We start from the raw sequence: 26,508 nt of genomic DNA, 5'->3' as shown, positions 1-26,508 counted from the left end.
TCTATCATGACATGTCTCTTCTGCCTTTTTTTGGAGAAATACCTTGAAATTGCCATTAATAATAATTGCCTCCACTCTCTTCTTTTTCCTCTGTAATCTGGCATCCTAACTTCATCATTCAACTGAAAGTGCTATCTCTCTGTAACCTTTCACACTGTCCATTATCTTCTCTTCTCACTAGGTTTTTGAGAACACCTTTCTCTTTTGCTTATATTCCTATCTCTCTGACCATTCATTCACAGTTAGCTAGCTATCTTCACCCCAATCATGTCCACTAAATCTTAATATCCTTTAGGGCTTTCTCCTGGACCCTCTTCTCTTTTCATACTATATACTACTTCTTTCATTTAGTAGTCTCATAAACACCCATAGATACAATTATAATCTCTATATTGATGACTCTAAATGTACTTGTTCTTCCATAATCTGTCTGATGACTTTCAATCTCACATCTCCATCTGCCTTTCAAAGAAAATGCTCAAAAACTGGACTTATTATCTTCCCTTCTAAGTTTTTCCTTGTCTAAATATCCCAATTAATGTTGAAGGCAACACCATCCCCTGAGTCTTCCAGGTTTACAATCTATATTATCATCAGTAGCACCTCTAATTCTTATCCCCTGTGTTGTCAATATGTTGTCAAGGTCAGTCAGTATTTTTTTGGCAATATCTCTTAAATATTCCCTCTTTTTCCTCTGACACTGTCACCATCCTGATGCAGGCCATCATCTCATGGCTGAATTATTGAAACAACTTGCTGGTCATTTTGCCTGCCATAAGTCTCTCTCTACTGCAGTCTGCTAAAATCATCTTCCCAAAGCATATATCTGACCACATCATTCCCTCCAGCTTAATAAACTCTAGACCCTAAGACCACTAGGATCACATACAAAATCCCTTGTTTGGCATTAAAAGTCTTTCATAACCTAACCCTTCCAGTATTTTCCATTATAACCCTTTTCTCCCACCACATACTGTTCTATCCAGGAACACTTGTCCTCTTTGCTATTGTACAAAGAAGACACTCCACTACAAGACTTAGGGTTTTTTCATTAGCTATTCCCCATTCCTGGAAGGCTCTCCCTCTTCATCGCTATCTCTTTGCTTCCCTGGCTTCCTTTATGTCCCACATACAATTCCACTTTCTAAAGAAATCCTTTTCCAATCCCTCTTAATTCTAGTGCCTTAGCTGATAATTCCCTTTTATCACTTCTAATTATCTTGGACTTCTATATATTTTTGAATGGATAGATCTTCTTTTCTCTGAAATAGGTAAAGAATAAAGTTCTAAAAATGGGCAAGATTTAAGCATCTCTCTGAAGGAGGATTATCGTTTTGAACTTGGTTGCAACAGAACTGAAGAATCTGGTACTCTCCTTTGGAATTTGGCAATGAAAGAAGTTTAGAAAGCATTAAATGGTCAACATCCTGTGGGCTAAAGTCAGATTGATGTCTACAGGAAAATCTGGTACTCCAGAAGCTAACTGTAACACAACAAAGCCTAAGACATAAGGACTGTATGGACAAATTTGTACATGAGATGATGGTTTTAGAGTATGTATGCTATTTGGACATTTTCTTTTGGTTCATCTAAGGTCACACTTGGGGAAAGAAAATTAAAAAAAGAGTAGAACTAAGATTCAACATCAGGTCAATTCAATCCAAATCCACAGCACTTCCTACTACACTAAAATGATTTTCATAAAGAAACAATAAATAATTTGCACATATTTAAACTTGCTGTTTGGGGGCATTAGGAAAGTGGTCTAGTTTTTTTTTTTTTCCTACAGGACTAATTCGAGTGAGGAAAATATTCTGTAAGCCTCTGAGTGGGTAGGAAATCTTAAGGTTTTACTTTCTCCCTACCTAAGTTTAGATGTGGCCCATAAATAAAGACTTCTATTCCTTATCTCTTTGTGTTTGTACTTTCTTGCTTTTAAGTGAAAAAATATCAACCAATCTATGATCTTGCAAGATTCAAAAAGTCCAGGAAACAAATTGCTAGAGATGTTAACAGCTGGAATCCATTCCAGATTTTTCATTCAACCAAATCCTGTGAAGAACAGTCTTGAAGATCTGATCAAATCTGCACATTGTTAGTCAAAGACCATCAATAAAGAGAAACATCAACTCATCTATTGACTATGTATATTTGAAGGTGAATTTGGTGGGACAAATGATTTATAACAACTGCTTTATGTTTAAGCCTATTTTCCACATGAACCAAGAGACTGGGCATCAAGGTTTGAGAGACAAATGCTTTGTAACTTCTATTTTTTGTTCTATCTTCTCAGTAAATATCCTTTGGAAAAGCAAATGTAAAAAAAAAAGTTTTCTTTGACATGTTTTTCAAATGATCTATTTTACAGTAAAAAGGTTGAGTATCTCTAAACAAAATTGTATAAAAGTATTTTTTAATTATAAAAATTCTCTGATTTTATGATTAGGTATTTTGCTGGAAAGGCTATTTGGAGAATACATCTATTCCTGATGCTAGAAATAAATAGCATAAAAACTTCAGTAGTTTAAGCCAGTTTGAATCTATAAAAATATCTGAATTATAAGCTATATTTTTAAAAATACAGCTATACTGCTTTCAAGTACATACCGCAATTCAAAATACTGCTTATAAAAAGATTTAAAATAGAAGTTCCACTGAGTCTATTTTAAAGACCAGGTAAGATTTGTTAATAATTAGCAACATCATTTACATAAATACAATGTGCTTAATATCCTTTTTTCTCTTAATTTGTTAAGTAAACCTAACCGTAAAAGGTAGCCTTTACCCCAACTTCTCTCTGAATTACCACAATTTTTGAATTAGTGGAATTAAAATTAATGAATTACTGAGATATTAATGCATTCACTCTCCTTTATTTTCTCATCATTGAAATTATTTTTTAACATGGCAACATTTAGTATTTATATATGGCATGTCTCAAGTACAATATTCAGTCAGAATACCTGAGTTCTAAAAATACCACTATAAACAACATCACCACCACTATTACCATAAAACTGAGCTAGATAATAATTCACATTTAAATAGCAATTTAAAATATCACCAAAAAAAGTCTTATTCTATTTACTCGTATAATATAGAAATGTCTCTAGGTTTTCAATAGTTTGCTGGACCTATAGTTAGAAAGATCAGAATTCAAATCTAGCCCCAGACACTTACTAGTTTAATCTCTGTTTCAGTTTCCTCAACTGTACAATGGGAATAATAATATCACTTAGCTCCCAGGGTAGTTGTGAGAATCAAATGTGAAAATATTTGTAAAGAATTTGACATAGAATCTAGCACATGGTAGGTACTTATAAGGTCATTTTATTTTCTTAGGTGATGAAACATAAACTCTGACAAATGTTATCAAACAGGAAGGGCTTTATCAAACAAGAAGGACTCCAAATACATACCAAGAGATGAATTTTTAAATTGTTATCAAGAGACCAGACAAGTACAATTAGGAATGATTATCACTAAATGGGACTCAGGGAGATAAGGATTTTGGCCACAACAGCTTCCAAATATTATCTAGCAAAATCTTATATATTTGAAATTCTGAAAAAGTTTTGAAAATGTATAATGTATCCATACTGTATGCAACATGCAAAGGTCATCTACACCATAGTTCCTACTGTAAAAGACTTTGTGCATGGATGAAGGGATAAAATAAAATAACAAAATAATCTGAAAACAATTAGAAAGTGGATTTTACTGACTTACAGAATTACAGGACTTCAAAAGAAAAAAAAAATTAATGGAGCCCAATGCAATCGATCAAGGTTACAATAAGGAGCTGGAACTTAACCTAATTTTTAAAGGATGGGTACAAAATATTCATAGTAGTTCTTTTTGTAGTGGCAAAGTACTGCAATTTATAATGTACTCTCTTTCTTGGTCATACAGTAATGGATCAGTGGATTAGGACAGGTTCAAAAGAAACTGCAGTAAATGACTACAGCAATCTACTATTTGACAACCCAAAGACATTAGCTTTTGGGATAAGAACTCACTATTTGACAAAAATTGTCGGGACAACTGAAAAATAGTATAGCAAAACCTAGGCATAGACCCACATCTCACACCCTATACCAAAATAAGGTCAAAATGGGTACAGGATGTAAACATAAAGTGTGACACCACAGATCAATTATCTATCAGATCTATGGAAAGGGGAGAAATTTATGACCAAACAAAATCAAACATTTTAAATTGTAAAATGGATGATTTTGACTATATTAAATTAAAACGGTTTCACATTAATAAAACTAATGCTGCAAAAATTAGAAGGAAAACAGAAAGCTGAGAAACAATTTTCACAGCTAGGGTTTCTGATAAAGCTGTTTCTGATAAACAGCTAGGGTTTCTCATTTCTAAAATATACAGAGAATTGTATCAAATCTATAAGATTAAAAGTCATTCCCCAAATGATAAATGGTCAAAGGCTATAAACAGTTTTCAAAAGAAAAAAATTATAGTCATATACAATCATTATTGATTAGAGAAATGCAAATTAAAATAACTATGAGGTATCACCTCACACCTATCAGATTGGCCAAAATGGGAAAAAAGGAAAACAATCAATGTTGGAGAGGTTGTCGTGAGAGGATTGGGTCATTTTTGCATTGCTGGTAGAGTTGTGAACAGATCTAACCATTCTGAAGAGCAAGATGGAACTATGCCTAAAGAACAATAAAACTGGTCATACCCTTTGACCCAACAATTCCACTATTAAGCCTGTATCCAGACGAAATTCTAAAAAAATGGGAAAGGTCCCACATGTTCCAAAATATTCATGGCAGCTCTTTTGGTAGTGGCAAAGAATTGGAAATTGAGGGGATGACCATCAGTTGGGGAATGTTTTAAGAATACTATTCTTCTATTAGAAACCCTAAATGGTCAGACTCTAGAGAAGCATGGAATAAATTACAGGAACTGATTCTGAGTGAAAAGAACATTATACACATTCACAACAGCACTATGAATTGATCAACCTTGAAGGATGCAACTCCTCTCAGCAGTTCAGAAATCTAGGACAACCTAGTGAGACCTGTTATGGACAATGCTATTCACATTCGGAGGAAGGAAAACAAAATAAAACAAAACAAAACAAAATCCTACAGAATCTTAATTAACACTATGTTCATTTTTTTAAATTTCTCTTCTGTATTTCTTCCCTATCTCAAATTCTTTCTTTTCCCTTAATCCTAATTCTTAAAATTACTAGTCTGTAAACATGTTGAACATAAATGTGTATGTTCAATATCCACTTGGCTATTAAGGGAGAGGGGTGGGAAGGGAGGGTGTAAAAAATATGTATATGTATGTGGATGAATGTTGAAAAACTTTCATAACATGTAACTGGAAAATGAAAATATAATATCATTTGGGGAAAAAAGACTGAGAAAAGATACTTTTGAAAATATTAGATTGACTAAAAAAGACAGGTCTGAAACTATTGATTAAAAAGTGCCAGTTTTACAGATCCTCTGTTAAGTACATGATCTGTATAGTATCCCAGGAAGGAGAATTGCTTATGCAAAATAAAAACATCATTTAATTAACAAAACCCCCAAATCTACAAGATTTGAGAACTTTTCTAGAGTATGGAGGTTACTATCTTATATTTATAAAAATTTTATATTTTTATTGCTAAACCACAGAATTATCTTACTCATGGATATATGATTGAAGAGAATCAAAAACAAAAGGAGAGGGAAGATCAATGTACTCTATACCTTTTGAAGTAGTTTAGTGATTGGTGTACAGATAAATGTGAACAAACTTTTAAAAATGTAATCATTTGTCTCATGTATCTTCTAGTATTGGCTTACTAAATTCAGAGAAGCCTTTTGTTCTACTACAAACATAATTAGAAGCAATATTGTATCAAGAGAATGGCGGTCATAAAAAAATCCAGATTATGTTCCAGATTATGACTTGCTGACAGTGAGACTTGTTATCCTGAACAAAACTTGGAGTTCTTGGCTTTGAAGTATGCTAAGACTATGTTTATGGAGCTAAAATTCACATATAAGCTGACAATCCACTGACATATTTTACCTATTGACAAATTAGATGCTATTTTCCAGAGCTATGTAGCAGCACTGGCCAATTTTGAGTTCTGCATATACTAGAGCCAGAGAAAACTAATGTGGATTCTGAAGGACTATACTAAAGTCAACACAACTTCAAAATGAAAATAATACCAAAAAAGTAATTTAAATTATATACCCAGGACACCATCAAAAAGAAATGTATCTTCAAGACTTCTAGTAGATAACATGCCAACAATATACATTAATATTGTTTCATCAAACCAATCCTCTTTGTTGCAGATAAATGATACTAGCTAAGAAAAGCTCCTTACAATAACCAGAAGTTTTCTTCCTATCCAGACAGTGACAAATGTTGGGGTTGTACTATATAGAATTTTCAGTGTTTCCATATTTGGTACCAGGTAGCAACTGATGTTATCTAGAACATAGTATGCTATGACCATGCAGCTCTATGTTATGACTGGACATAAGGAACAATCGAGGATACCAGATTAGTTCAAGATGACTAGAGATGTCACTAAGAAGTATAATACGTGCTCAACTGAGTTCAAAGAGTAGTATTACAGTCAACATACAATATATGTGTAGAATATAATTAGTAGTAAACTTTTATAACTTGTTTGCATTGTTTGTTTTAAATCAGGGGAAGGTAGACTATAAGCCATATTTTAATAGGGACTGAGAATTTTCATCAGATATGCACAAGCATATGTAGCCTGTATGTATTCAGCCATAAAGTTTTCACAGCTGCTGAAATATTTTAAGAGAAATATTTTTACTCTATTATTGCTCTATCAGGGTATTTCTAACCAAGTTAGAAATAAAAATTACATTTAAAAAATGCTAGCTTCATCATGTATTAAGAAACCAAAATCTTAAGGAGATCAACAGACATTGATGAACAGGCTGGGAGTATTAAACTTTGAACAGAAATCTGAGTGGAGTCATGCAAACAGTTCCATCAGAAGGTACAGTTGCCTGAAGTTTTACATCATATATACTAATTTTTAGGTATGAAACATGCCAAGATGTTGACTTTTGTTTTAGTATCTTAGAGTATGAAAAAGATGTCTTGGAGAATGTAATGTTACTCATAATTAATACATTTCTCAGTTTAAAGATGAGTTGATGCAAGCTTACCAATTAGCTATGACCTCAAAGTCAGGTCATACAAAATTCTAGTGACCAAGAATATTATCAAGGACTATAGCCAGGTGACAGTTGATGGTGTTTTTCTCAGCAACTTTGGAGTTCAAAGGAAACAAAATTAGCTGACAGAAATCTACTCCTCTTCAAGTTGTTACTAGATTAGGCCATTACATGGAAATGTACAGAAATGTATTATGCTTAGAAATATATATGTATATATATATATATATATATATATATATATATATATTATGCCCAGAAATTAATGATGATCTATTTAAAAATTCATAGAAACTATATATAACCTGAAGAAGAGTTAGTTAGATGTCCTAAAGAGCAAGAGAAAAGTAATGATAAGGGATTAAACTATCAAACAGTTGTAATAGACCTACATGAAATCATTTTAAAGTAACATTCCTAGTGTCTATTAGTCATTCTGCCTACTATGCACCAGGCACCATAGGATATGAGAGGATAAGAAGGACAAAACAGTCCAGAAAACTGCTCTAAAGGTAAATGGGGGAAACAACATTTAACTCTGTACAAATAACTGAGAAAGACATAATGTACACAGAAACAAAGAAGTTGATTAGATCTGAGAAGAAACTCAGTTCAAAGAAAGGGTCTTAATTTCAAGGTTGGGTCTTTCCTGCTGAAAACTTCATTTGTAAAGACTGACATGGGGGGTGCAGAAGAAGGGAGGGAAGGCCATTTATAAAATTTAAAGGTAAGTGTTGTACATACTGTCAATAAGTTAAGGCATAGGGCCATCCAAAAAGGTCAGTATGTCACAAAAGGACCAAATTATTCAAACTCTAAGAGTAGTTTAATGAAATTACAGATGAAACAGTAGAAGTGGTTACTAATATAACCAGATGTTACTGCTATTAAATTATATCCAGTAGTGCTTTGTACATTTTGATGTGCAATTTTAGTGATATGTGTATTCATTATTGTTCTATCTTACAATTATTATGTATTATATTGTGTATAATTCTATTTAAATATTGTTACAATTGTTCACAGTTTTTCTCTTGTTGAAAGCAACTTAACAAGTACTACTTTGCATTATTATACCATAGATGTAATATTAATTACATTGTTTGGAATTAATTACATTAATTGTAATTTTAAAATGAGCTTGATATACCAATGAATGATTTTCAGGGGACAGGAAATATTTTGATCTTGGGGAGATCTATAGAATTCTTATAGTTATTATTATTGGCAAGAGAAAAGTGGAATGTTGAAGATATAGTCATTTTAATTGAAAGTAGGAGATGCCTTCAGAGAAGTTAAAAGAGACTGTTATCCTGTCATGACTAAACAGAAACTATAGAAGATGGAAAGAAAGAGATAAAGGGACCTTTCCTGATGTGATTGTTTTAACCTTAATCTTTAAAAGAAGATGAGGAGAATTTTTGAGAAGGGACTTTGCTTAGCATATTAAATAAATTAAACAGTGAACTCTTGTCTTCAAATGTAAGGAGTCATGTACAGTTATAATTTTGGTGAGAGGTGACTCTGTTATCTATTTCATATTTAAAATACTATAAATACTGATGCCTATTTTATCATGGACTAATTTTAATAAGTTGTATAGGGAAGAACTTTAATATTAAATTAACCTTAGGATATATCTATAAAAATATACAATATTGTTGTTTTCAAAAAAGAATCAATGATATCATAGTGTGTGTGATGAGTTGACTATGAATTGGATTTAAGTGGTTTAGAGTTACAGTCATCAGCCTCACTTTCTCTTCCTGAGTCCAGTGGCAGGATAAATGTAAAGTCTACTGGTGATCGTCCAGGATGCAGTGGATGATCTTAGTGATTTTAATGTGTGATCAAACTCTGAATGCTCCATAGAACTTGCTTCTGCCACTTGACATGGCCATTGGAACAAATTGTTTTCAAAGGCCCATTCCACCTGGACAAGTTTTCAAATGCTTGGAGTAGACATTCCTCTAATTTGCTTATGGGTTTGGAGGTCTGTAAGTTACTCTCACCCCCTCTGTCAATATGATTTACTTGGCTGTGGTCACTATACATGCTATAGCTTTGTACAGCCACAGATGACAATTGGGTAATAGCAACCCTAAAAAGGGTTCAGAAAGTCAAAACACCCCAGATATATGCATATGTGTATATGTGTGTGTATATATATATATATATATATATATATATATATATATATATATATATATATATATATATATATATATATATATATATATGGAAAGGAAACCTCTCCAGTTAAATAAATAACATTTAACAAAATGAATTGGAGCCTGAGTTTCAGCTGATTGATGAGGTAGACATAATTACTAATTTTTTAATAAAATCCAAATATTATATATTACTAAATATAATTTCTATATTACTCTAGAAATATAACAATGAATATGATAGTAACAATGAATATGGCTACAAGAGAGGCTGTCTGACCTCATAACCCTTGCTATTATAATTGAAGATAGAGTTATACAGGATTGAACAACAATATCAAGTGACATTTTCAATGATTGATGTATTTTTTAAATGAAAATTACATAAAGTGGAAGAATTATATTGAACTCTGCACTCATGGAATTCAATTCAGTATCAGGGTAAAAGCTCAGATCTGCTAATATTAATTTAGAATATTTACCCTTATAAAGTTGGACAAATTGTGTGATGCACAACCATTTGTATTGAGACATACGAATGACAAATTGAATATAGTTCTTCAAGTTGTTAGAAGCTGATTAACTCATTTTTAAGTCCATTAAAAGTTCACAAAATTGTAGAATATAGGCAAAAAGCATAAGATAATCCTATATTATAAGAAATGTTGACTTTCTCATGATAAAGTACATTGAGCTAAAAGAAGAAATTATTTTTCTTAGTGTTGATATCAAAGATGAATCAAATTCATTTATAACAAAAAAATTCCTCTCTAAATGTGTATATTCAGAAAAGAACTGAATAGCACAAAGTGAAATTTTTGGAAAGTTTATGCACAGAAATTTTTAAAATTGCAAAATACTTTCTCAATTTTTAAAAGTTTGCCCTCCAGATAAAAAAGAAGAAATTAATTATGCTTATCAATCACTTAATTTCACAAAAGTAATTGTTATTTTATTTTAAAGATCTGGATATTTCTGAGTATGAATGAATAAGGAATCTATTTGACATGGATAAATATGATGCATTTGCTCTTAGTCCAACCAAGGAATGGTTACTATATTTAACTTGTGATAGTACACTGAAAAAAAACACAAACATAAAAATGTTAGGATTGGCTACAGTTCCATGAAGGAGGCTCTATTTTGTCTCAGAATTTTTCTATGTTTTGTAAGCATCTTATTGGTATGTTTTTATAACAACAAAATTTCAATTTCCTTTACTGGCTAAAAATAATTTTCAATTTCATGGGCATTATTGTGTTTTGAGAACTATGAGCTAAGAAGACTATAAATCACAGTAATACTATTGCTATCATGATTATTGAGAAGCAGAATATTCTAGTTACTAGTCTGTCTTGAAATCAGGAAGACCTGCTTTCATAGGTTGGTCCTGCCTTGACACATTTGCAAAAAGTCTTCTCCAATACAATACAATCCAAGTCTTCTCCTATACCAATCACAATTCTGTTCCTTATCCCTATTGATTAATAATTATCACATTTTAATTATTAAAAGTTATAAATGTGAAAATTCTAAAGGATCAGTCATTAACTATGTTATTTTATGTTCAAATTTTATCTACATTTAATATCATTTTTCTTAAAATGTAATAAATCCAATTTAAATAAATACAGGCTAAGAAATTATTTGAAAAGATTTATTAAAATAGGGATTATATAGAGATAGAGTTTCCCCCTATTTTGGCAAATTAAGAAACTTGTTCCATAAAGGCTTGAAGCCACTGCCTTAGCAGAGAACTGTGCATTCAGGATCATTTTGACTAGAGTAAGGGTAGTAAAGGGAGTGTAAGATAAGTAAATGCATCTATACAAGTGAAGGGCCCCTCCTTTGAGAAAAGCCTTTGCTAATATTGGAGCTACCATTTGGCAGAATATTAGCCTCCCTGTGTTGTAAGAGTAAGTCTAAGAATACAATTTCACAACCAGGATTTAAAAGAACCAGAAATTTTATTTTGAGGATGAGAGAGGGCAGATTTTAAAGTCTAGAGACTTTAGCACAAATTCTTAAAAGCTCTGGTAAACCTATAAAGTCATTTGTCTTCATGTTTTCTTCTCTAGTCCATGCAAAAGTCCTCAACTATTTACCCAGATAAGAAGTAGTTACAACCACTCATGCATATATACAAATATACACACATATATATACACACCTACTCATACATAAATACACACACACACAAACACACACCACAACGCAAAAGCTCCTTTTCTGTTTTTTTCCCTTTTTTTGCCATTTTGCCCTTTCAATCTACTTCTGTGTAATGCAGGGGATCTCCATTCTCTTTTTAGCCCCTCAGCTGCTTGAAGGTGGGTGGTTTCCTAAAGCAGCTTAGAAAACAGATCAAGAACAGAATAATTCTCTCTCTCTCTCTCTCTCTCTCTCTCTCTCTCTCTCTCTCTCTCTCTCTCTCTCTCTCTCTCTCTCTCTCTCTCTCTCCCTCTCTCTCTCTCTCTCTCTCTCTCCCCCTCCCTCTCCCCCTTTTTTTTTACTTCTGCAGGGTTCATAAGTAAAACACAGCACCCTTTCCCCTTCACAATCATGATGGATCATCAAAGAGCTGTTTTGAAGTGATAGTGACAATGGGAGGGGTAGAGGGCACACAGAATGAAAGAGGGGGGGTGACAGAAATAAAAGTACTTTCGGATGACTTATTGTCCTTCCTATATATGTCTTAAAATCTAAATGTTATTAAAGTTTAAAACTGCACAATGACTTTTGGAACTCCCTGTAATTGTTTCTCTGTAGAAGAAGGAAGTAGAGGAAAGGCAGAGCTGGATCTGAAGAGGCTGAGACTAGTAGCTCTGAGACACAAATATTTTCAGGTAGCTTTCCCAAAAAAGGAGAGGATATTGTGTGTGAGTGTATGCAGGTATGTATGTAAACAATGCAAAGCAAGCAAAGAAAAATCACAGATAACAGAGAAGAGGATACATAATATATATTTCTTTGGGGTGGGTGGACTGAAGGTAGTCTTGGGTATTGTTTTTCTCAACTGCCATGGATAATAAAGGGAAGAGAGAGTGTAAGGTATCAGCCAGGATGTAAGTATAGAGAAAAGAAAAGGTGATTTTTTTTCTTTCCCACTAATTCCCTTTCCCAAAAAAGCAAGTATCCAACCAAGTTCAATCAGAAGCATTTGGCAACGTGGAATTGAGGTAACTGAACTGAGAGGTGTTTCCCAGAGCCCCGCAACTCCTACATTTTTTCTCTTTTCTGATACCTTCTTCTCCTACCACCTTCATTTTCACACACATGCTTACCCCTTCAACCTCCCTGTTCTCTCTGTGTATCTCTGTTTCTGTCTCTCTATCTCACTGTCTCTTTGTGTCTGTCTTGTCTGTCTCTATGTCTCTTTTACTGTCAGTCTCTTTCCTCTTCCAAATCACCCTTTCCGCTGCTCCCCATCTCCTTCAATCTTTCTTCAGCTTTGATTAGCATGGAGAACCATGGCCCAATAACGTCGGGAAAACTCAAGGGACGTCGTCCCTTGATAGCGGTCTCCTCGGAGCTCAGCATTGACCCGGGCGTGGTGCACCCAGAGTCTGAGCAGCAGCAGGAAGGACGCGAGAAAACGGGGAGGAGGGCAGACCACCCTAGGAAAGGGAATACCCCAAGCACGCGACTGTTGCTCCCGAAGGAGGGGAAATCTCCTATCACTGACTCCCAGCCGCTGAACCTTGTCTGCCGGCGTTGTTTGGACTGGGGGGCTCTGTCCAGATCTCAGATTTAGGGCGAAGGGTTTGAGGAGCCAATGAAATACACAAAATTGTACCTCAGTGTTGTTGCTGCTCCTGCTACTGCCACCTGCGCCTCCGTTGTTGATCGGGTTTGAGGCGTGAGGACCTGCCGGGTGGGAGGGGGGGCGCGATCCGCACTCCTCTTGCGTCTTCTCTGGGATCTCTGCTGAGATTAACTGAGGGAGGTGGAAGAGAGGGAGTTAAAAAAAACCCATACATAAATATGGATGTATAAATAAAACTTTCTGGAGCAGTCGGTGCCCCTTAAGGCTTTCCGGCAGCCCCTTCCTCCAAGAAGGAACATTCTTTTATTTCTCAGAGCTTCTGCCTTGGGTGTCACGATCAAGTGCCCTCCCTCCCTGGGTATACAGTGAATTTAAGGGAGGAGAGCAGACTCTGAGTCGGGAAGGAAGGAGGGGTGCTCCTTTCCTCTTTTCTTTACTCCTGCTATTAGCCATCTTTGTCACTTACCATCCTACCTGTCCTATCTGCCAGTCAGGTATGAGGCAGACCCTTCCAAAGCTCGGAAACTGGCCAAGGGGGTCGTCCCCACGTCCCCTGGAGCATACAGATCACTGAGATCCGGGACTGCCCATAGCCAGAAAAAAATCTCCGCGGTGAGTCCAGGACTCCGGAGAGCTCCGAAGCCCCGCTGCTCCACTGGCTGCTGCTGCCTGATAATTTATTGTCATCAATCACTCTTAGTTGCCGGAGGAGGCGGGGGAGGGGGCAGAGAATACGAATCAGAGCGGGGAAGGAAGGGTGTTTTGGGGTTTGGTTTTGTCTTTTTCTGGGGTTAGGGGATGGCGTAGGTAGAGGAGGTGAAAACAGATCAAGAAATAACTGGCACCAAAGAACCTGCCCCTCCACCTGGCACGACTGACGAAGACAGGGGAAAACGTGTGCTTTGAATTTCCCCAACTGGTTGCTTTGGGAGGAAGCTGGCGACTTGCACCCTAATCCTGGGGGAGACCCCCGAGGAGAGGGAGGGGCCGCCGAGATCTTCTCCTTTCCTCTCCGCAAGCCTTTCCTCGGGGTTTGAGAGGGGAAGTCTATGTGTCTGAGTCTGTGCGAGGGTTTCACCGGCTTCACACAGAGCTGTTCCTTGGACGTACAACAGGCAGACCCCGGAGTTTCTCTCTCCTCCAAGCCTTCCTAGCCTTCGTTGAACTGCATTTTTTTTTTTTGCTAAAAAGGCTGTTTTGCATTTGGGGTTCTTGTTCTCCCCCAACCCCCTCCCCGTCCTTCCTGCAAACATGTCTTTCCTCGCTGCTACCTGAGGGGACGTGGAGGGGTAGAGCTTCTGTCTCTCTCATTCTCCTCCTCTTTTTTCCCCCTTTACCTCCCGCGACTCTCCCAGACACCAGAGATCTCCTACTTTTGTTTTAAAAGCAGGGTCCCTCTTTCTATTTATCCATTTCTTTCTTTCTTTCTTCCTGCCTTCCTTTGCCTGGGGTTGGCAGGGATTGGCGTGAAATGGGGCGGGGCTGTGGGGAGGGGGAGTGGAGAGGGAAGGGGAGGGGACTGGGTGTAGCCTGGAATTCTCTCTCCCTCGTGTTCTCTCCTGCGAGCGTCTCCCCGGTGCTACTGCCGCCGCCGCTGCTCCTGCTGCTGCTGCTGTCGCTGTCTCCTTCCCCCTTCGATGGCATTTGGGTTTGGTAAGTTGGATGATGAGGCGCCGGGAGGACTTCTCCAGGGCCCGACAGCGCTGAAAGGGAAGGAAGCAGCTGCAGCAGCAGCAGCAGCGGCGGCAACCGCCCAACCCCGAACCCCTTTTGCTGGGAAGAGGTGGGGGGGAGGGGGAAGGAGGTAGAGGGTGGAGTAGGGGGTGCGGAGGCAGGAAGGGTGTGGGGGGGGGAGGGTCGTCTTTTTTGCCAGGCTTGGGGGAGGGGGGAGGGAGGAGGGTCTGTTTCCTCCCGGAGGGGACTCTCCCGAGGTTTTGCTCGGGACTCCCCGATGGTGGTGGCCGGGCTCCGAGAGAGCTTCAGATCTCACCCCCGCCGCCGCCGCCGCCGCCGCCACAGCCGCCGCCGCCGCCACCGCCACCGCCACAGCCGTGCGTGCGCCTCGTCCTCCTCCTGCGCTCCCTCTGCACTAGGATGCTGCGGCAGGTTCTTCACAGAGGCTTGAGGACGTCTTTCTCCCGGCTCGGCCACTTCATTGCCAGTCACCCCGTCTTCTTCGCCTCCGCCCCCGTGCTCATCTCCATCCTCCTGGGGGCCAGTTTCAGCCGCTACCAGATTGAAGAGAGCGTGGAACACCTGCTGGCGCCCAAGCACAGCCTGGCCAAGATCGAGAGGAATCTAGTCAACAGTCTCTTCCCGGTGAACCGCTCCAAGCACCGGCTCTACTCGGATCTGCAGACTCCCGGGCGCTACGGCCGGGTCATCATCACCTCCTTCCAACAGGAGAACATGCTGGACCAGCATCATACAGACCTGATCTTAAAGGTAAAACGGGTTTGGGGGATCAAGACGCGGGAGGTCAGGCAGCCTGGCTGCTCCTCTGACTGCTGCTCTCATCGGGCTCTCTGGGCGCATCTGGACTACAAGCATCACCCCTACACACACACACACACACACACACACACACACACACACACACACACACAATGCCTGTTCCTGACTCCCTTACACATACACATACACACGCACACGCACACGCCCAAGCCTGGTTCCACCCCCACCACTCACGCTCCCACTGGAGACCGCCCAAGGTGCTTAGGAGCTCTCCTGCCTTAATTTGCTTTGCTTTTTTGCCTGCCTTTCTTGGGGCTCCCCCTTCCTAAGTATGGAGCGTCCTGTGTTTGTGACACAGAAATGCCAGTCCGCCGCCCCTGGTGCCTGCAACAGTTGGGGCGGCGGCAGTGGCAATAGCGGTCGTGTAGTCTGCTTGTTTTTGTTGGTTAGGGGGCGGGGATGCGCTTCGGTCCTGAGAATAATAAGGTTGCCTAGGAAAGAAGAGAAGATACATTAGGAAGGCAAGTAACTTGTGTGCAAGAGACTCGAGCCCTTAAAAGATTAGCAGTGGAGATTCTCTAATATTGACAACTTACTCCCCTTTTTTTCTCTTCTTTCCTCTATTTCGGAAGTATTGCTGGGGGGAGTCTTTGATAGATGCTGCCTACTCTGTATGTTTTTCATGTGGGAGGGTAATGAGGAGTTTGGAGTAGGAGACTTAAACTGCATGGGAAGATTGTAAGGAGATCAATGCCCCACCATAAGATTTCCAGTGGTCAGTCTAGAGGGTAAAGGAAACCAAAGTGCTGCCCCCTACCACATGGATTAACTCTAGATATCTCAGATTTCTGAAAATGGTTAACATAAATTGCAAAGCCTCTTCCTCTTTCAAAGTGGTCTTTCTTACCTCTAGCTCCCCCAGTGAACTAAAACCTGTTGGAAGGAGGCAAGGAGATTCAGTCTATTGTTTTGTCCACTTGGGGGGGGGGGGATAGAAGGGGATAGATTAATCTGGTTATGATGCAGAGGAGGAATTATATCTGGTAATGTCACTAGAGTCAAAGGTCTTAAGAGGTTGATCCAAGTGTAACATCCAAACATATTATGTCTTCTGTCAAAGTAGGACTTCCTTGTGACAAGTAGGCTAATGATGATAACTTTAGAGAATCTGTCAAGAAGAGGAGACATGTGGGTAATGAAAGTGTGGACAGTGAGCAAAAAGATCGTGATAGATCCAAAGGGAAAAGGTGCAGATGATCCATCAGAATTCATAATTTGCATTACTATTCTACATCTTTGGCATGGGAGAACTCAAGAATATGATGGGGAGAGGGAAAAATCAGCCAACATACAAGGGTTGAAATAATGCCATACAATATATGATTCTTTGATTAAGGGAATGCGGCATGGTATCTTGATATTCCTTTTATTCAAAAAGGAATCTACCAATGATCAGTAGTAGATTTTTTTATCCTTTCCTCTGAAACTAATTCCCTAGAGGAAGGTAAGTTTATTTTCCACTAATATATTACTTATCTCATTCTGTTTGTTGACATTATCAATCAGCAATCAGTAAGTAGCTAATGAGGGGAATCTAAATAAGACACTGAAATGAGAAACCCTTCTGTTAGGTCATAATATTTTTGAATGGCACATATATTTGTTATGAACAGATTCACTCACTATAGGCCTGCAAATCCATTAATTTTGTGGTATTATATTTCCAAACTAATATGGTTTTATCAATAGTTTGCTAAAAGAAATTTTAACACACAAACCCTGCTCCAAATATTTCCCTAAGAAAACTTAGGCAAAGGATTTGTCACATAGCTGTCAAGGAATTATAACTGAGTAAGTTTTGTGAGTATGACATGCTGCCTCACTTTTTGATAGATGGCTGATCTAATCTACTAAATGATATGTACCTTTGTATTTATTGATTCGGTGTTTTATCAGTCCTTTTTTCTCATTAACTATCTCACCATTATGTTCTTTTGTTTGACCATAGCCACATTTACTCTCAAGGTTAATGGGAAGTCAATAGGCACATCAAATACTTGTCTTAGTTCTTTTATCTGATTTGATGCTAAACTTTTCTGTGCAGAAAAACCTTATTTAAAGAATAATTTTTGAATTTGCTTTCATTTTGTTTGATGTGTGGATGTTCGGATAAAGACTAGAAGTAAAGGACAACTGGTTGAATCAAGGATTGTCTCAAAGAGTACAAAGCATTTTTTTAAAGAATATTTAGGTGCCTGCTTAAAATCAAATGAGGGATATAATGACCAGAAATCATTTTTATTTGAAAATTGTCTGATAATCTATGTAGAGTTTATTCACTTTGTTAAAATCTAAGGATTATATCAGTAGGGATCCCATTAGATGTCTGAAAGTTTACTCCTTTTTTAATAATCACTACATATAATACTCATTTTAGTATTTAGTATTGAATGGAGTAAAGAAGTACTAAGGAAATGAACCTTCATAGAAGGATGGAAGGTTGAAATTAGCAGTTTTCTTCCTTCCTTCCTTCCTTCCTTCCTTCCTTCCTTCCTTCCTTCCTTCCTTCCTTCCTTCCTTTCTGCCTTCCTCCCTTCACTCCTCCCTTCCTTTCTTTCTTTTTTTTTGCCATTATAATGAGAATATATACTATATAATTATCAAAAATTTTTATGAAACAGACATTCTTATTACTGTTACTCTTGTTATTTTGATAATGTAATCATACAATTAATAATGGTGGAAACAATAATAATCATTCAGGAAGCATCTAGGTGGAGTACACACTAATGCTTCCTGCCTGTCTGAGTAAGATTGGATTCAAATTGAACAAAGCCTAATATAAATCAATACACTGTGGGACCATATTTCCATTCCAACAACTTTATGAAATAACTTGAAATGTTAGTTACATGTATTATAATTCTACATAAAGAAAAAACTACTTGTTTCATATTAAAGATGGCATCTAGCACTAACCTAAACTGAGATGCCTCAGAGCAATGAGTGATAGAATTTTCCAAGTTGCATTCATAGTTGTACATCTTCTCTCAGTATGTTAATATACCTACTGTTCTGACCACTAGATTTTGAGGGAAAAGCATTTTTATACTCATATATAGGTTCTCAGTGTTTTCAAGTAAGTGAATTGAATAAATGAAAAGAATATTAAAAATAAATCTGAAAAAGAAAATTTAACAGAAAGAGAGGTCATAAATTATTTTTGAAAATGCTATTGATCAATCAAATCAAATGCCCACATATTTTCAGTTTAATTTCCTTTTATTGATATTAATATTGATATTGATATTGATCTAGAAATATATAGCTTTTTCCTCAGTGTTTTTAATTATACCCAGAAGACAAAACGCTGCAATATAGTATAAAATTTGAGTTGTTTATATAGTGCGGAAAGAAAATATATTTATCCAAATAAAAAAGGAAGAAGTGAATTTTAAGACTATTTTCATCTCAAATACATAATAAATTTGATCTCTATTAAATACTTTCTTCTTTCAGAACTTAAAAGGATTTAAATAAATTAAGCAAAAGATTTAAGATCTAACATCATTTTCTGATGGTAACATAGGAAGCACATTTTGAAAATGAACCTTTTCCAAGCTCTATCACTCACTTACTTCAGTGAGACAGCTGTAACCAAGTTGAAATAAATTGACTTTCTTACCCACACTTTATTTTTAAGTGGAAGAATTTTTGAGAAAATGTTTTGCTCTATTCTGTATCATTGGTCTAAAAACAAGTAAGAATGTAATAAATGTATATGGAGGAATGATCCTGTTTGATGTCAGTTGAAACCAAGAAAAAGAAATAGTAGCTACTTTGTGGCAAAGAATATTTTATCTCATTTTTATATGAAAATGGTAGTAGATATAGTGATTTTCAAAAATGTATGGATTATCAAGCATCTCCATCATTTGTTTACTGTCATTAATGCTTATCATAGGATGTTTAGATATGATGCAGTAACTAAATAACTAGGCAAGTTTGAAGAGCATATATACAGGAACATATTTAACTTTAAAAAGATTCAGCAGTAAAGTTTTAACTCATCTTTTTTTATTTCTAAGATACTATTCTCCCTTTTGTGACTCTACATCAAACATCAAAAATATTTTTCTTTAATATTAAATAATATTTTCTTTTTGTTTAAAAAAGGCTAAAATGTCATATTCTGAAAAGTGATCCTACAGAATATCATTTTCCTTCCAAAGGAAGTTCTCACATCATTCATTCATCATACATCTTTTATGCCAACACACTTATGTTATACCTTATCTAAACCTTTTATTCCTATAGATACTAAAATTCAAGGGAAAATATATATATATGAAATATAAATTCAAGGGAAAATATTCCAATATGAGTTGCCAAGATCAGTCTAAAAAAACACTTACATGCTTGCCAGGGTCACTGAGCCACAGTAGTTGTTAAGAAACTATTTAAAGATCTCAGTTATTTTACACCTATCATGTCAGCCCTTATTACAAGAATTAAGGAAACTACTCTAGTATCCTCCATCCCTACTGTATTTTCCAAATAACAACTCTAAAATAATTCACTCAAAATATGGGGGGTTTTTTGTTTCTGTTTTTAGTGATAAGCAACTATCACTATGGAAATAATCTGTGGTAGAGACATGCTTTAGTTCTCCCTCACACCCTAGCTCTTTTTACTCAAAAAAGTAAATAACAGAAGGGCAGCTAGGTGGCACAGTGGATAGAGCACTGACCTTGGAGTCAGGAGGACAGGAGTTTGAAACCAGCCCTAGATACTGGACATTTATTAACCATGTGACCTTGGACAAGTCACTTATCCCTGATTGCCTCATATCCAGGACCATCTCCAGTTGTCTTGATCCATATCTGGGCACTTGACCCAGATGGCTCTAGAAGAGAAAGTGAGGCTGGTGACTTGGTACAGCATCTCCCTCACTCAAACCTAATTTATGTGCTTGTCATGACATCACTTCCCTGATGTTCTGATTTTCTTTAATAGCAAAGGACAGACGTCATCATCAGGTGTGAAAATAACAGAGCATATAAAGTATGGTCTACAAGTCCTTTTGGTATCATTGCTCTGTTGACCTGTTGGACAATGTCCAGTTTTTCAGTTAGACAATTCTCAGAATGCTGTTACCTTCTTCCTTCTTTATACTGAAGTTTACTCCCTTGATTTCTAAGGATGGTGATGTCAGAATCTTCCAAAACAACAAACCCACTACGAAAATTGGATCTAATTTAACAGAATGAAAGGGAATGGTGCTGATCTGACAGCATCCTTTGAGAATCTATTGCAGAATTACCTATTAGAATGGTATCATATGTATCATAAGCATATTTTATGATCCATCCCATATAAATCATTGCCCAGTTTGGCCAACTGGATGACAAGTTTTTTGCCAATCAACAGTAGTGTAACTAGTAGAGGAGACAGGTGGGTAAGTTTTGTTTTCTTCTCAGCATCACTTAAAAAGAGTTTGTATCCTATGACCTTATGATAACAAACATTTTTAACTCCTTTTAGAAGTGATGTTCCCTTAAACTGAGTTGATCAGAGAGACATATTAGTGGAGGCAAGAGAAAGAATTCAGTCCAAGCTTTCTAAGCTTGTAACTTTTACAGCCCCAAGCTAATTTCTACTTGCACTTTATTCACACTTCAATAGTAATTTGAGGAGGCATTAAGAAGGAATATAGGTTTTCTTTTTTATGAAGACTGTGAGTTACATCCAAATATGCCAGGCACAATTCCATGGAGAACTGGCATCTGACTCTGAAGCACCATTTAGTTATGTGACTGGTAGCTCATATGCATACCCAATTTTTTTTCTACATAGATTTCTCAATTTGGGAAAACATTTAATAGAACTGCTCATTAAAATGAAAATTTAAATTTAGATTAATAGATGAGGTGATTTCCTCCTTAATGTTTTATATCATTTTATCATCAAATTAGGTCCAAAAATTTTCAAAAATTGATACCTCATGACATGTGAAAGGGGAAGAGAATAAGCATTCATTTAGGGCCTACTATGTTCTAGGTACTATGCTAGGAGCTTCAACAACCCTGCAAAGTAAATGCTGTTATCCCCATTTTATAGTTAGAGAAACTGAAGCAAATGAATATTAAGTGCCTTCCCCAGGATCACACAGTTTGTTGGGCTTGATTTGAACTCAGATCTTCCTGTCTCCAGTCCCATTTAAAAAAAGGATCATTTGATGGATAATGGAACTTTAAAATTTCCATTTTATATGTCAGATATCTTATTTAGTAGTTATTTTTATGAAGAAAAAGACAAATAAAATATCTCAAAGAGTAGATATTGCTGCATTTTATGTCATAGGAAAAAATATCATATTAGGATGCTCACCTTTTTATTTCTGACCTTTTCAGATGTGCTATCCAATTCTTTATCTATGCTAGAATAAATGGACTTAGATTTAGAATAGACTAAATAAGTGTATGGGTCTATATACTACTATGGAATAGGTTGTGGCAGACCTTTAAATAAATTGTCAACTCCTCAGTATCATCCCAACTAAAATGTAACATTACTTGTGCATTCTGACAACCATGGAATTTTCTTAGATTTCTGCCATCCTTTAATTAGAGCCAATAGTGATTTATTTGATGATTAGCAGGAGAAATGCCAACTGCCCTTTGAAATGAAAGGCAAAAAATAGGAAAACATTTCCTGAACTTAGTTATTATGAGGCAGACTCCATGATCTACCATATATATACATATATGTATAATACATATATAAAACATTTAGAATACCTACTTTGAACATTCAGAATCTGTTATATGTAGCAAATTAAAATTTTCCTCCCCTTAAAATAAATTTTCCCCAGAGATATAATGCAGTCTGGTTTTAAAGACCAAACTGAAGTTTAAACTTCAGAGTCAAAGCAAATTGAGTGATCACACAAATAACATGTCAGTAATTATAGATTATTTTGTCTCCAAATAATTACACAGCATAGAAAAGTTCTAATTTTCACAAACTATTACCTTTCAATTTATTTTTTTGATCTATTGAAAATTATCCCAAAATGAATTTTATCTTTCATTGGTCAGCCTGGACAATGTACTTCATGTTCTCATTGCATGAGCAGATGCTCATAGTGCTTTTGACTTATAACCATTCCTTACTATTTTCTCCCTTCCCTCCTCCACGTCCAATTTGAGTCATATGTAACTAACTACCCTTTCCTCTGATCAAGGAAAACTAAGATGAATTTTGCTAATGATCTTTATTCATATGGATTTCCCTTCTGCCACAAAAATATATCTCAGCCCTTTACACCTCCAGATACTTAACTTTGTTAATCAGCTTTTTGCAATATCTTCTTGTCTCCATTCCACTTATGCAGATCCTACATCCACTCCTAGACCCTATTTGAAACTTACCTATTGCTTGCATTCTTCCCTATCTTCCTCTTTTACAATACCTGTAGTTTATATAAGGCAAGATAGCAAATAACTTCATACTTGATTTCAAATTGTATGCTATTAATTTTCTACATGTTAGGTATGATTCACCAACTTAAATTAAATCTTCTTGAGTAGTGCCTTATATCTATGTCCCCAAAAGGGTTTAGCCTAGCACAGTGTCATGTGTATAATAAAAATTTAAATACTTGTTGGTTATTTGATTGTAGCTGACTATAAGAAGGAAGAATGTTCTTTACTGCTCTCTTTGTATAAACATCTTGGTCAGAGTTCTCTCTGATAGCACAGACTGCCAGCAAAACTATCCAGAATTCAATATGGATCCATCATTAATTGGCTATTGTGATTTGTTGGTATTTTGCACCTGGAAAAAAACACTTCATTACTCCTAAATACAGATAATTCTTAATTATATTAATCGAATGACTTCTCTGGTAAATCTTGATTTCAGACTTACTGGTAATATGAGATCCATTTTAAGTTTGTGGACCTCTTAACTTTTATTTGCATATAAGAAAATTCTTTCGAAGAAACATTGTGTAGCAGAGTCAGAAAGACCTGGGATCAAGTTCTTACACTATTACCAGTTAGCTATATGACTATGAGAAGCAACATGTTCTCAAGACCCTCTAGGAAACTCTCTAAGACTCTAAGTTACTGATGAATTACTGCTGATCCATGTGAATGGTTTACCTACTAAAGGATTACACATACCAATGAAATCATAGGTCCAGACTGAAAAATAATGAAATCTTCAGGAGACTTCATAATAATTTTCTATGTTATGTACAGTCTGAGAAAATCAATGAAGGAAAAAGGGAAAATGAACAGCTTTCCAGTTCCTTATCAAATAAGGTCTTCCCAGAATGATTTCCCCTATTGTGCTTCAAAGGAACTTGAATGTAGCAAATCCAAAAATTAACCTAAAATATTTTTTAAAAAATACAGATGCTGCTTTTTAATTACCTAAATTTACCTCAATTAATGCCAAATTTGTATTTTTGTACTGACTAATTCCTTTTAGTATTAGATTGGTTATAAAGTGAACCATGATGTTATTTGAAAGTGACACTGACAAAAAAAATAGGACGATAAGAAGAAATCCCACCAATAAGCTTCTCATTTTTATTTCTATTTTCTCATTAAAACAATATTCATAACAAACATATTAATTTCCTTCATTTTGATATGTTATCATTATGGTCACAAAAACTTAACTCATATTTACTCTTAGATAGCCACCTGTCTCTAAAATTTGCATCAGAAAAAATGCTTATTGTTTATGTGGCAAAATATTTAGCTGTTCTTTTAAAATTTTTGAATTGCTTCAATGGAGAAAAACATTATTCAGTACTTTTCTTGTATACAAAAATAGAAGAAAAGGTTAATGAAAAACACTGTTTTCCAAGATCTAAGAATAAAAAAGGTTAGTCTTAATTCTGTTCTAGCCAATGTATGTATTCATATATTTTACTCACCAGGCTTTATTGACTGGCTTTTGTCGATTTCTTTTTTTTCCATAAGAGACTATACAGTCTATTATAAAATCATAGAGCTGGATGGCATATTAGAAATCACCTACTTCAACACCCTCACTTGACAGATAAGAAAACTATGTGTCAAGAAGTTTAAATGAGTTCTCTAAAAACACAGAGTTAGTAAGTGACAGATTCAAGACTCAAATCCAAGTTTTTAAATCAATAAGTGTCTGATAAAGTGTCTGTTCTTTAGCTGGATGCTAGAATCTGAAGACCAAATAAATTCTTCATTAAGGAACTTAGATTCAAACGTGATAGATAAAATATGTACATAAAAACTATACAAAGAAAAATAGGATAAATGCAATAAAAAGGTCCAGACCATATGGTAGTCTGAGAAATTTGAGGAAAGCAAGATCACTTTCAGCTGAAGGGATCAGAGAAGGTTTCATTTAGGAAATGACACCTAAATTGAGCCCTTAAAGGAAGGCAGGAATTTAGACCAATAAGAATGTTGGAGGGCAAAATCTGAGTGGCCCCCTAATGCATCATAATCATTTCCTAGAGGTTTACTTTTTTGGGGGGGGGTAAATCCTCCCAATTGTTAGTGTGTTATCAGTTGGGGTTGAGGGGGAAATTTATCTTTGGTGTCTATCACAATGCCTGTCTTATAGAAAGAACTTAATCAATACTTGTTAATTGAGTGAGTGAGCTTGAATTCCTGGGCTTTGTTTTTGTACCATTCTGGAAGATAACCAATTTGAACAAAGATTTATTTGATGATCTCTTTTCATTTGTTTTGAAAATGCCAATTATTTACTCTTTGGAACCACTCTTTTAGTCATTTTGCCTATTGAGTAAATACATATGTAAGCATTTTTAGATCCAATAGGCCATAATGGGTGCTCAACTTATGTCCTCAATTCACAGATTAGCTATTTGTTAGCATTTAATGACTACATCTGAGCTATTATAGTGTATTGGTTTTATCTCATTGCTGAGCATGCAACTCCATGCTCAAATTGAAAGTTCTTTATGCTGTGATGGTGGTGAGCTGCATACCCTCTCACCAGGATGATTTCTAATGGTTTTTGGATCTAATCTCCATGCTTTATGGAGCTTTACAACAGTAACTGTCTACTTTCAGCACTTGAATTAAAAGTCTTTAGTTACCCTGTTCTAGTATGTACAAGTTCTATTCGGTTCTCTCTCATGTCAAACTGAAAAAAAGGAATTCTGCAAATTATGTGAAAGCACTGTATCAAACTCCTCTTTCACTTAATTTGTATTAGAACAGTGTTTCCTTTTGGGAAATCTTTTGAACATAAGTAGAACTGCAAGTACTTCAAAGAGAAGAGAGTAGTAAAGATTGTCAGAGATCGGAGAACTGGGTAAAAGTGATAATTGTAATGCCCTTTAAAATCTGAAAGTGTTACACTAATATTGCTGACTCTGGCAATTATCAGTTGTGCCAGTGAGCATTCCCTCTTATTTCTCAGCATTTGTTCCATTGTTAATTGGGCATAAAACAGGATTCCCTCTCCCCCCCCCAAAAAAAAAATAATTCTCCTACCTACCCAATAGGGAAACTAAGTGGTATAGTGGATAGCACTGGGCTTGAAATCAAGGAAGCTCATTTTCATGAGTTCAAATTTGGCCTTAAGACACATACTAGTTGTGTGATCCTGGCCAAACCACTTACTCCTGTTTTCATCAGTTTCCTGTCTATAAAATTAGCTGTAGGAAAAAATGTTTAACTACTTTAGTATATTTGTCAAGTAAATCCCAAATTTCTTCATGAAGAGTCAAACACAACTGAAATTACTGTACACATAACAAACATACCCAATTGTCTATACTTAAACTCTTATAAGTAATATGAGGAGAAACTGACTATATTTTAGGTTATAGCAAGGTAATCTCTTTTCTTTGACTTTTTTTTACATTATAACA

At 36.0% G+C, this 26,508-nt stretch overlaps 1 protein-coding gene across 1 annotated transcript in view; it reads left to right on the top strand.

Annotated features, from left to right (window-relative positions):
* The first annotated feature begins 15,179 nt into the window (after positions 1-15,179).
* Positions 15,180-26,508, top strand: part of PTCHD1 (patched domain containing 1) — a 68,360-nt gene continuing 57,031 nt past the window's right edge. Inside the window, exon 1 of the mRNA XM_074214252.1 lies at positions 15,180-15,593. Coding sequence (XP_074070353.1) covers positions 15,243-15,593 — 351 coding nt within the window. The 5' untranslated portion in view covers positions 15,180-15,242. The remainder of the gene's footprint in view (positions 15,594-26,508) is intronic.

Source organism: Macrotis lagotis, chromosome 1 (assembly GCF_037893015.1).
Source record: "Macrotis lagotis isolate mMagLag1 chromosome 1, bilby.v1.9.chrom.fasta, whole genome shotgun sequence".
NCBI classification, from domain to species: domain Eukaryota; kingdom Metazoa; phylum Chordata; class Mammalia; order Peramelemorphia; family Peramelidae; genus Macrotis; species Macrotis lagotis.
This window is presented reverse-complemented; position numbering and strand designations above follow the sequence as displayed.